At 41.7% G+C, this 13,186-nt stretch overlaps 1 protein-coding gene across 1 annotated transcript in view; it reads left to right on the forward strand.

Annotated features, from left to right (window-relative positions):
• Window positions 1–4,485: 4,485 nt before the first annotated feature.
• LOC125463128 (dynein axonemal heavy chain 3-like) overlaps window positions 4,486–13,186 on the forward strand; it is a 556,635-nt gene continuing 547,934 nt past the window's right edge. The window contains 1 exon segment of the mRNA XM_059654753.1: window positions 4,486–4,643. Coding sequence (XP_059510736.1) covers window positions 4,620–4,643 — 24 coding nt within the window. The 5' untranslated portion in view covers window positions 4,486–4,619.

The raw sequence follows: 13,186 nt of genomic DNA on the forward strand, positions 1-13,186 counted from the left end.
AACTGATTCATCAGCAATCCTGGGTTCAGATAGGGTGCCACTGCTCACAGGGAAGGTACACATTCTAGGAATATGAACACCTCCTCAATTAACCTTCATCAATTAGTGAAGAAGCGATCAACAAGCTATCACAGGTCACCGTCAACTGTTGTCATGATGAATGCCCCACATTGTTACAAACAAGCAGCACTAACAGCACAGTCCCAGAAGCTGATGCCTTCCCAGCTGAGCTTTACAAAATTGGAGGTCAATGCCTGGTCAAGATGTTCACTGAAACATTTCAGTCCAAAGGAGACAGGAACTAACCTGCAAGAGTTCAAAGATGCTTCCATTGTCCACATGGAATGAAGTGGAACCCTGTGATCTTGCAACAGGAATAGAGGAGTAACTGGGGACCTGACCACGTTCATCAGGGTCATAGGAAGGTAATGGAGAAATTCAACTGCTCTGACAAATTCGTTAACAGTTCCATGATAGTGTGCTCATGTATTATGCATGGTAGTGAGTCTTTTGACATATTACCACTCATGAATGGAGTTAATCAGAGTTGTGTGCTAGCGCCAATCTTGATGATTTTCTCTGTCATGTTTAATGATGTCTTCCATGATGGTGATCCTGGCCTTGGAATCACATAGCAAATGGCTAGAAACCTGCTCAGCCTGAGACCGCCCCAAGTAAGTTAGATTTTTGTTTACGCATTGGACGTGTGTGTCACTGCCTGGCCAGCATTTATTGCCCATTGCTAGTTGCCTTTGAGAAAGGGGACTGTCTTCTTGAACCGCTGCAGTTCACATGCTGTAAGTAGACCCTAATGCCCTTAGCAAAGAAATTCCAGGATTTTGACTCAGCAACACTGTAGGAACAGCAATATTTTTCCAAGTCAGGATGGGAGCTGGCTCGGAGGGGAACTTGCATGTGGCGGCGTTCCCATGTATGTTTCCATGTATCTTCTGCCCTTGCTGTTCTGGATGGAAGTGGTTGTGGGTTTGGAAGGTGCTGTCTGAGGATCTTTGGTTAATTTCTGGAGAGCATCTTGTAGATAGTACACATTGCTGCTACTGGGCATTGGTTGGTGCAGGGAGTGGATGTGGTGCCAATCACAGGCTGCTTGGTTCCTGCTTAACAAAGTGTGAAGCTGGATGAACACAGCAGGCCAAGCAGCATCTCAGGAGCACAAAAGCTGATGTTTCCGGCCTAGACCCTTCATCAGAGAGCTCTCTGATGAAGGGTCTAGGCCCGAAATGTCAGCTTTTGTGCTCCTGAGATGCTGTTTGGCCTGCTGTGTTTATCCAGCTACACACTTTGTTATCTTGGATTCTCCAGCATCTGCAGTTCCCATTATCTCTGGTTCCTGCTTATTTAGGTGACTGTATGTGATTGGCTCATTCTTTCCAGCCTCTCATTTCCATGTATTCTTATGTCACTTAATGATTTGAGGGAAGCTAGAAGTTTGGATGTGAAGTGTCTTGGAAAATCTTGCAACAATCAAGTGCTATAAGAATGCAAGTTCTTGTTGTTATAGTTGGGTCTCGAGACAAAAGGAAAAACATATGATCCCCACTGTCTAATGGCTACAGCAGTAAGATTTGGACCATGGGGCAAGTGTTAAATAGAACAATTTTTAGTAGCTGAAAATGCAGATTTGTAGAGGTGGCAAAGATTAGAGGCATTTGGGAGCTGCTGTTATGATGCATTAATATGGTAATGAATTCTATCGCAGCTGTTTTAAGTAGCACTTAGAGCCTGAGAGTTTGCCAGGTTGTTAAGACTTCACTCAGGCTTTGCTTTATGCCCTCTTAATTGGTAACCTCCTTCTGGAAACAGAAGGAACGTAGTTTCTAATGATGCAACATTTTTGTTTGAAGTTTTTGTTTGAACAGGTTAAAAGTTAATTTAAAACAAATTATTACTGAAGGTTCCTTAGGGATACAGCAATAAAATTATAAGTAAGAAATTGCAGATATCAGGATTAAACTAAATAATGATAATGCAAAATGAATACCTTTAAAAAGATGGAAGCCCAAACAAGTCCCTATGGTGCATCATTGGACTCATTGCTTGAGCTTCCTTGAGTGAAGGGGTTGAAGTCAGATCCAACAGCTGTTGAATACGTGGTGTTTTCTTTGACGGTTATTTCCTTTTAACAACAGAATTTGGGGAAAGAGAGAAGGTTTTTTGAATCTGGCACCTTCAAACTCTCAAACATTCCTATAACAAAGCAGCAATGAGATTTTGTATAACTTTCCCATGCCTCCCCCAAAGTGGGAAACTATAGACCAGTTAATTCGACATTAGCAGTGGGGACGTTGCTGGTGTCAATCATAAAGGAGGAGATTACTGAACTCTTGGAAAAACAAAGTTCATTTCACCAGTTTCAGCATAGCTTCACAAAGGGCAAGTCATGCTTGACAAATGTGCTGGAGCTCTTTGAGGATGTAACCAGCAACGTGCATGATAGAGATCCAGTGGATTTGGTATGTCTGGACTTCCATAAGGCATTTGACAAGCTGCTGCATTGAAGACTGATCCAGAAGATTAGATCCCAGGGGGTTAAGGGTAGAGTACTGGCTTGGATACAGAATTGGCTGACTGACAGAGGGTCAGGATAAATGGATCCTTCTCTCGATGGCCAACTGTAATTAGTGAGATGCTGAAGGATTATGTTCTCAAACCTCTATTTACAATCCATATTAATGATCTGCAAGCAAAGACAGAGCATAAGATAGCAAAATTCTCAGTTGATACTAAAATAGATGAGAAAGCAGGCTGTAATGAGGAGATAAAGAGTTTACAAATAGATATGATAAACTCGGAGAATGGGCCAGAATCTGGCAAATGGAGATTAATGTGAGTAAGTGCGAGGCTGTCCATTTTGGCCAGAAAAATAAAAGAGCAAATTATTATTTAAATTGGAAGTGGTTTCAAAGTGCATCAGTACAGAGGGATCTGGGTGTCCTTGTGTATGAGTCGCAGAATGTGCAAGTGCAGCGTATAATAGGAAAGGCAAATTGAATCTTGGCATTTATTCCAAAAAAACTGGATTATAAAAGCAAAGAAGTGTTGCTACAATTATACAAGGTGTTGGCAGACCCATTTAGGGAGAGTTGTGCCCAGTTTTGATCTCCTTACTTGAGGAAGGATGTAGTTACACTGGAGGCAATTCAGAGGAGGTTCACCATGTTGATTCCAGGCATGAAAGGGCTGCCATACAAGGAGAGGTTAAATACTTTGGGCTTGTACTTGCTGGAGTTCAGAAGAATGAGGGGGCATCTGACTGAGGTATTTAAAATGCTAAAAGGGTGGATGTGGAACAGATGCTCCTCCTTGTGGGACAGTCTGGAACAAAGGGTTGGAGAGTAAGAGAAGGCAGGTTTAAAACTGAGATGAGAAACTACTTCTGTCAGAGAGTTGTAAATCTGTGGAACTCATTGACCCAGAGTGCAGGGGAGGCAGAATCAATCAACAGATTCAAGAAAAAGAAAGGTATGTTTCTGATGAAAAGTGGGATAAAGGGCTATGGGGAGCAGGCAGGAGAGTGGTGTTGATTAGGATAAGATCAGCTAGGATCATAGTATAAGGCAGAACTGCCTATTCTGACTCCTAATTCCTACATTCCTATGTTTTCTCCCTGTCCTGCCTTGCTCAAAACTCCCTCTCTGATGATTGTTCCCAAAATCTTCTCATTGGAGTTCTGTACACGCCAAGATGTACATGATCAGACAATTTTAAACTATTGTAAAACTGTCTGCTGCAGGCTTTTGAGTCATCCTTTCAGCTGTAAAGGCTAACTCTAGAGCCAGATTCATCCAGTATCTTGCAACAAATGCTATGGTTTTCAATGTGAATGGCTCTCACTTTCAAGTCTGCTGAGGCAGGGAGAGCTGTTTGCACCTTAGAAGGACCGATTGTGTTGCCCAAGGCTTGGTGGACTGTAAATGTCACTATTGTGAATTGAGACTGAGGGAGCATAGCTCAACAGTTCCACAGTGACTGACATAGCCTGCAGCAGACATTATCTTGAAGCATCTTTATTAACTTTGTTGAAAATAAAGAGATTTTAAAGCAGAAAACCCCTTCTAAAGCAATTTTCTTAAAAACCTAAAATATCAGAAAGCATGTAACAATTCAAAAACAGCTTTTGAGAGATAATTGCAAAAATGCTGTACTGCACTGTAACTCAGTGTGTAGGGTATCAGTACTCCAAGTTTGAATAATTTACTGATGCTTTATTGAAAATGTGGTTGAAAAACACAGGATTCTTTGTACAGTTTATCAGCGTACTTTTTAAAGAGTAACTGAAGTATGCATTGTTGTACTGATGGTTACTAATGGAAACTTGGATTCTATCAGCACACTCCATTCACTTGTCACTTAGTGAGAACTATGCATGCTCCTGGGAATAGCCACACCTTGTTAAATCCTCCCTGGTGAACCAATACCCAGTCAGCAAAGAGAATTCCGTAAACTGGTTTACTCTTTCTTGTTGTTGCTTGAGTTACCCTTCGTTTTAAATTGAAAAGCCAGATTTGAATCCGATAGTTTGCACACGGCTGACCTGGCGTACTGGACTTTGTTGTTCTTCTCCTTGGAACGAGTGTACGACGGGAATCCAGGAGCAAATGGCGGCCGATGAATTTGATGTGGTAAGGCTTTACTTTCAAAGAGTTTGTTGGATGAGGACTGACTGTGGTCGCCCTGTTTTTTTTTGAGCTTCTCAGAAGTGGTTACAATTGGAAGCTTGTAGTTACACTGCAATTGGGAAGTTTTGGAACTTTCAGCTCTTATAAGACAAATATTTCTATCCTCTTTTCAATTCCCATTACATAGAATGGACTATTAGAGAAGCATTTTCTCACCTGCAACTGTTTGTTTATTTCTCTATACAGTACTTTGTTCCATTCCAAAAGTGTCATTTGTGATTGATGCTGGATAATGTTACATCTTACATGCATTTTCAGCACATACAAAGAGGCTAATTGTCAGGAACAAATTGCAAGACTGGGAACTTATAATTATTTTCCGCTGAGTAATGTTGTAAAATTTGATTGGTTTAGAGAATAGTTAAACAGCTATGTCTGTGAACACATAACAAGAAATGAACAAGAAATCAAACACCATGATATATTTCTTACTGATTGTCTGAACAGAAAAGTAGATTCGCCAAATCTGATGGCACTCATTTTGACGTTTTCCTGCTGCCAGAATCTTACAGACATTTTGACTGGATTTTCTGATGGGCAGATTATCATCATTGCCGAATAGATGGAAGGTGCACACAGGGACCCTGTGAAATCTGCATTGCTATTTTTATTCAGTCACAGAATGTGCATGTCACTGGCTAGGACAGCATTTATTGCTCATTTGCAATAATTGGCAAGAGGACATTTGAGAGTCAACCACATTGCTGTGGGTCAGGAGTCACATGTAGTCCAAAACAGGTAAGGATGGCAGTTTCCTTCCCTCAAGGACATTAGTGAACCAGATGAGTTTTCCCAGCAATTGGCAATGGATTCATAGTCATCATTAGACTCTTAATTCCAGATTTTTCATTTGAATTCAAATTCCACTGTCTGCCAGGATGAGATTTAAACCCTGGTCCCCAGAATATTACCTGGGTCTCTGGGTTAACAATCCATTTATAACTCCACAAGGCCATCACCATCCCAATGCAGCAGACTCTGAGAGAATTACCTGGGAAGTTAAATTTTCCTTTGGGCAATTTCCTTACTCCTGGAATGCTTTGATACTCTGCTTTAAATCATAGCATCTGCAAGGTGCTGTTGCAGCTTGGTAAAATAGTTAGACAAGAGAAGTTACACTAATAAATATCTAATCCAACTCCTGAGTAATTATCAACTGATGCCAACACACCTCCCCAGAGGGGAGACTCCCACACCTTCCCCAGACTCCCAATACCCACCTGCATCAGACAGGTGAAACATCCCCCACACTATGACCTGACACACCCCTGGGACATGACCCTTGTTTCACCACCAGACATGACCCTTTCTCTTGCTACTGACCTCACTCCCTGTTGCTGTATTCTCAGATCTGAACAGCACCCCCACTCCCAAATCACTGACCTATTGCCAGACCTGAACTCTCTTTCTCCATTCCCCACTTAACCCACATTTACTTCAGTTCCAGACCTAAACCCCCGCCATGCTCTAGAAATGATACCCCTCAGGATCTGGTTCCCCTTCCCACTCTGGTCCTAAACTTCTCTGTCCCAGTCTGACACTGGGCACAAAACCCCAGACCGCCAGGGTCCAGACAGCACATCCCCAGCCCCCACATCTGAACTGATATCTCCCACACACCTTGACCTAGTTTAAACACTTTTATTCCCTTGTCACCTGCTTTTTCGCCCTCCTTATCTGATACCCTCCCAGCCTGGCACCCTACACCCGTTCCCACCTGACTGCCTAGCCCTTGGCACACTCACCTCACACTTACCCATCGCACTTACTGTTCCACAGGAGCTGTCAAAGTGAGTACTTAACATTGACCCTTTAATCACAGAGTATGTCAACTGATAGCTCTGAGAAAGGAGTTGCAGAGATAGTAAAAACTGCCAATGCTGGAGATGTTTTGGGTCTAGACTCTTCTTCAGAAAATGATTTAGACCCGAAACGTCAGCTTTCCTGCTCCTCTGATGCTGCTTGGCCTGCTGTGTTCATCCAGCTCTACACCTTGCTATTTCTGAAAACGGAGCCCCGTATGTCTGCCCCTGGCTGTTCTATGCTGTGAGAGACCTGACAGAATGGAGGTACAGCTCCACATTTCTGAAGGAGCCCTGATCAGACCCCCCTGTCAGAAACGCAGAGCTCTATAGTTGTGTAAAAAATACGGAACGGCGTGGAAATCTGTGAGAATGCCACCTGTTGGAAAATCCAGGCCAATGACCCGTGTGGGCTGAATAGGTTTAATCAGACTGTTTGACACATTGTCAAAATAAAAATTATTCTGTCTAATTTATACTAAAATTGATTGAGACTCCATGCTAGTGTATCGTGGTGATAACAATCATACTGTTTAGCACAACCATTCTTGCTGCTGCATCACAGATAGATAGGGTGGTTAAGAAGATGTTTAGTATGTTTGCCTTCATTGCTGAGACCGTTGAGTTTTGGAGTTGGGATGTCCTGTTGAGATTGTACAGGACATTGGCGAGGTCACGTTTGGACTACTGTGTACACTTCTGGCCACCCTGTTATAAGAATGATTAAAATGGAGGGGGTGCAGAAAAGATTTATGAGGATGTTGCCGGGACTGGAGGGTTTGAGTTATAAGGAGGGACTGGATAGGCTGGGATTTTTTTGACTCGAGCATAGGAGGTCGAAGGGTGACCTTATTAGATGTTTATAAAATCATGAGGGTCATAGCAAACGAGATGAATAGTAAAGGTCTTTTCCATAGGGTAGGGGAGTTCAAGACTGGAGGGCATAATTTTGAGGTAAGAGGAGGAAGATTGAAAATAGACCCGAGGGGCAGGATTTTCACACAGAGGGCAGTTCATATGTGGAATGAACAGCCAGAGGAAGTGATGGATGCAGGTGCAATCACACATTTAAAAGACATTTGGGCAGGTACATGAATAGGAAGGGTTTAGAGGGATATGGGCCAAATGCAGGCATGTGGGATTAGTTTAGTTTGGAAAACTTTGCTGGCATGGACAAGTTGGACTGAGGGGTCTATTTCTATGTTGTATGACTCTATGGATCTAAGACTAAGCTGTGTCTATCTTTAAGTGCCTGTTATTCATGGCTGGCAAGTTTGACTTCATGGACAAAAAGCTCATCCTGCACCAATGTGAGATCAAGAATCTCAGAGTTCTAGCCTGGGCTTGTTAGTAGTGCCACAAATTTGTGGTGAACTTGGCTGCAATGAGGTCAGCAGTTGAGTGGCCCTGGTGGAACCCAAACTGTGCATTCAACCAAGTGTGGCATCAAGGAGCCGTATCAGCCATGATTGAATGGTGGGGCAGACTCAGTGGGTGGAATGGCCTAATTTCTGTTCCTATGTCCTATGTCTTATGGTCTTAAAACTGGAATTAATCAGTATGCATGGGCAAACTCTCCACTGGCTGGAGTCATACCTGGCACATAGAATGATGGCTGTGATTGCTGGAGGTCAGCCATTTCAGCTCCAGGACATCTCTGCACGGTTCCTCAGGGAGTGTGTCCTTGCCCTAACCATCTTCAGCTCTTTTATCAATGGCCTTCCTTCCTTTGTAAGGTCAGAAGTGGGAACGCTCACTGATGATTTCAAGAGAAACATTACGTAGGCCAAACTGGAAGAAAACTGACAATATAAATGAACACCAACTAGCCACCAAGAGATACGATCCATTCTCACTGGTCTCAATACACAGAGACAAAGAAGGACACAAATTGAACTGGGAAAACACATCCATAAAAGCACTAGCCAAATAGAGACATGGCAGGGAATTCCTGGAGGCCTGGCATTTCAACCGGAACTCGATCAGCAAACACATTGAACTGGATCCGATATACAAACCAATGAAGACCACCCCAGCAAGCCGAGACATATAAATAATAAAGGGAACAGAATACCACTCCTTCACTGGAGGCGCATTGACAATGTTACCCAGCAGGGTGACGAAACGCTTGCAATCAAACACACTGGCTCAGTGAGCAAGTCTACAACCTCATCCACAACCCAAGCCACAAATTTTCTCAAAAACTTTAAATGTTCAGCACCATTCATCACTCCTCAGACTCTGAAGCTGTCCATGTTCAAATGCAACAAGATTTAGATAATATACAGGTTTGGGCTAACAAGTGTCAAGTAATATTCACACCACTCAAATACTGGGCAATGACCATCTTAATTAAAAGACAATCTAAACACTGCCCCTTGATATTCAATGGTGTTACCATCACTAAATCCCCCAAAGTCATCATCCTTGGGGTTACCATTGCCCAGAGACTTGATTAGACTCACTACACAAACACAATGGCTACAAGAGCAGATCAGAGTGTAGGGATACTGTGACAAATAATTCACTCCTGTCTACCCAAAGCCTGTCCACCATCTATAAGGCACAGGTCAGGAGTGTAATAGAAAACTCCCCACTTGCCTGGATGCATGTAGCTCTAAAAATGCTCAAGAAGCTTGACATTATCCAGGACAAAGCAGCCCACTTGATTGGTACTGCATCCACAAACACCCACTTACTCCAGCACTGATGCTCGGTAGCAGGAGTATGTAATATCTATTGGATTCACTGCAGAAATTCACCACAGATCCTCAGGCACACCTTCCAAATGCACAGCCACTTCTATCTAGAAGAACCAGGGCAGCAGACACATGGAAACACGCCTCCCCCTCCCCCATACTGCCCCCGGCAAAGTCCCATCCCACTCGCTTAGATCTATAACTTGGAAACATATCATTATTCATTCACTGTTTAAATTAGATTAGATTCCCTACAGTGTGGAAACAGGCCCTTTGGCCCAACAAGTCCACACTGCCCCTTGAAGCATCCCACCCAGACCCATTCCCCTATAGCCCACACATGCCCCTGAACACTGCAGGCAATTTAGCACGGCCAATCCACCTAACTTGCACATCTTTGGACTGTGGGAGGAAGCCGGAGCACCCGCAGAAAACCCATGCAGACATGGGGAGAATGTGCAAACTCCACACAGACAGTTACCCGAGGCTGGAATCAAACCCAGGTCCCTGGTGCTGTGAGGCTGCAGTGCTAACCACTGAGCCACCATGCTGCCCCCTTGTTGGGACAAAATCCTGGAATTTCCTCCCTAATGACATTGTGGGTCAACCTACAGCGTACAGACTTGCAGTGGTTTTCGAAAGTAGCTCACCACCACATTATCAAGGGCAACTAGGGGTAGGCAACAAATGCCGGCCAGCCAGTGATGCCCATGTCCCAGAAATGAACAGAAAACCTTTTGCACTATGAAAGCAGATCGTTCTGTACTGTTCTCCTGTATTATACGTTTCCAATTCTTTTACTGTTTACTGTGATCAGCAAGTCACATGCTAGAAAATTTCAAACTGGGATGGATAGATTTTTTTTATTAGCTATAGGTATTAAGGGCTATGGAACCAGATCAGATAAAGAGAAATGAGATACAGATCAATAGTGATCTAATTGAAAGGTAGAACAGCCATGCAGAGGTGAATGGCTTTCTATGGCTCTTAGTTTTTATTTTTGATAATTTTAGATTGCCTTGTCAGTGAGCAGAGTTCATTAATCACCAACTGGTTGTATTTCCATGATAATAAATGGACTGTCATCATTTATCAAATGCTATTGTTGATTAAATTGATCTAAAACATTGAACAATGCTTGACAGGGTAAAAATTAAATGAATACAAAATGTGAGTTTATATCATTGGTAAAACTCAATATATAAAAATTAGCAGAGTGGGTACTCTCTGGCTGTGTAGTTCGCTACTTGTCATTCAGAGAGCAAGTTCACAAAGCTGTGAATATTCATTCATATCTGTTTGTTTTTAGTGTTTAAATTTGATTTGTTGACACACTGAACCAGTTTAGCAACTAATCTGTTTTTCAAGATTTCAAATTTCCTGTTGGTATCAAATTATTCACGGGAGTAAATTCCCAGTCATTGAAAAATGGTTAATGCTCCATTTAATCTTCCTGTATAACTCACATCTCTATTATTACAAACTACTGGTAACAGGAGGCTTCAGTTTGCAAAGGTCAGATCCGTGCACCTTATTTATACAAAATTGATAATGAATGGCTGGTGATTCATAGTTCGAGTTATTTAGCTCCATGAGACCTATACATTTACCAGCAAGTGATTATGTTACATAAATTGCTTTCACATAACAGGCAAAATGGAATTCAAATGGGTTTAGTCTCAGTGCAACTTGGATTGAATGATTTTGTTGCCAATGGGCATATTATTATGATAATATTGATGCAAACATCACACATCAATGAATACATGCCCAGAATAATAGCCTGGTGTATGGGAGATTATGGTCAAATTGGCTTAATCATTGAATTATAAAGATCAGAAAGAGGCCAATCATCCTTTTGTGGCCATGTCATCTGCTTGAAAGAGCTACTGAATTCGTTCGATTCTCATACTCTTTCTCCATATCACTGAAAATGTTTCCCCTTCAAATATTTATTCATGCCCCTTTTGAAATTTGATACTGCACTTGCCTTCATCACCCTTTCTGGCAGCATGTTCCATTGTCATAGCTCACAACAAAAAGAAAAAATAAGTCTGCTCTCATTTCTAGCTACTTTGTCAATGACTTTAAATCTGTGCCTTCTGGTAACAAAGCCTTTTCTGGCTAGAATCAGCTAACAGAATCTTATTGCCTCTATGGTTGAGGGCAAATTGTGTAGATAGACAAACAAGCTGACCATGAGGATGGTGGTCAAAAAGGTGTTACTTAAAGATCTCCTAGTAAGGGATTCTCTGGGAAATAGTGACCATAACACAATACCAAGTTTGAAAGTGATGTACATAATCTGAAAGCAAACATTAAATTTTAATAAGGGCAATTGCTTTGATATGATGGGTGAGTTAGCTAATATCATTTAGGAGATTGGATTAAAAGATATGACAGCAGATAAGCAATGGTGAATATTTAACACAATTCATATTCTCAACCAATATAGTTTCCATTAGAAACCAAAGTTCACCAGGAAAGTATTCATCTGTGGCTAAGAAAAAGACATTTTAAAAAAATTGAAGGTTAAAGATCAGCAGAGTTTTAGAAGCCAGCAAAGGATGACCGAAAGAATTGATTAAGAGGGAAAAAATAGGATTTCTCAGAGTAAAAACATGAAACAGACTGCAGGACCTTCCACAAGTCAGTGAAAAAGAACAGGTGCGTGAAAATAGCATAGGTCCCTTAGATGGTGCAAAATACAATGTGGAATAAGGAAAGAGCAGAGATGTTAAACAATTATTTTGTGCATGTTGACTCAAATAAAATGCATAAAAATACAAGGAATAGTGCGGAACCAAGCACCTAAAAAAATTGAAGAAATTTAGTAATCAATATTTTAAATAAAAAATAGTTAATGGGATGAAAAGCTGACAAATTCCTTGGACCCAGTTGACTTCTTGATTAGTAAAGGGATTAAGTGTTATGAGGAGAATGGGACTGAAAAACATATCAGCCTTGATTGATTGTTGTAGCAGATTCGCTGGGCTGGATGGCCAAAATCTGCTTCTATATCTTATGGTCTCCAAGGAGGTTACTATAGAGATAGTGGCTTCACTGGCTCTGACTTTTCAAATATCCCTATAACCCGGAAAGTTACTGAGCAATTGGAAGTTCACAAACATAAAGCGATATTTAAGAACAGAACATGAGAGAAAACAGAAAACTATGTCAGTCAGCCTGACACCAGTTGTTGGGAAGATGCTGGAACCCGTTAATAAGAAATAATAAGTATCGAGGAAAATCCATTCTGGTTTTATGAAAGAAATTCATTTTTGATGTATAAATGTAGGGTGATTAAAGCTGGAGATTTTGCACAGGGGTAGGAGTGAGAGACTGCTCCCCCGGCCATATGGGGGCTACCTGACAAGACTGACACAGCAGCCTTTGGGACTCTCCTGGGTGCTACCCACTCAATATACCTATCTCAGTCTGTGATATCTGGTCCCTCACCTTCCACGAAACATAATTTGAAACTTCCTCCTATCACCCTTCAATTAACCCTATCAGCGTGACCTTTTGTTCCAACCACCCTCATGTCTTATTGACTGCATCCTGTAAAATATCCAAACTGCCCATCTCAACCCTCTGTGGGAACACACTCCCCATTCTGTCAACTCACTGAGTAAAGACGTTTCTTCTGAATTTGTTAATGACTATCTTATAGTCATCATGCCTCATTTTGGAGTGTCCCAGAAGTGCAGACATACTCTCTGCACGTACACTTGTGAACTGCTCCAGTTTTAAAGAACAGCATCTGTCATTCATCAATCTTCTTTGTTTTGCAGAAAACTCCCCAGTTTATTCAATCATTCCTGACAGTTGTACCCTCTTAGCTCTAACAGTAACTTAATCCTATGTGTGCATTCTCCAATGACCCCATCCCCTTTCAGTAATGTGGCAAATTGAACTCTACATAGTTCACTATGTTTGGCAAAATCCAATAGTTTAATATACCTTTCTGGATGCATGTTTGTGG

This window comes from Stegostoma tigrinum, chromosome 25 (assembly GCF_030684315.1).
Source record: "Stegostoma tigrinum isolate sSteTig4 chromosome 25, sSteTig4.hap1, whole genome shotgun sequence".
Classification (NCBI taxonomy): domain Eukaryota; kingdom Metazoa; phylum Chordata; class Chondrichthyes; order Orectolobiformes; family Stegostomatidae; genus Stegostoma; species Stegostoma tigrinum.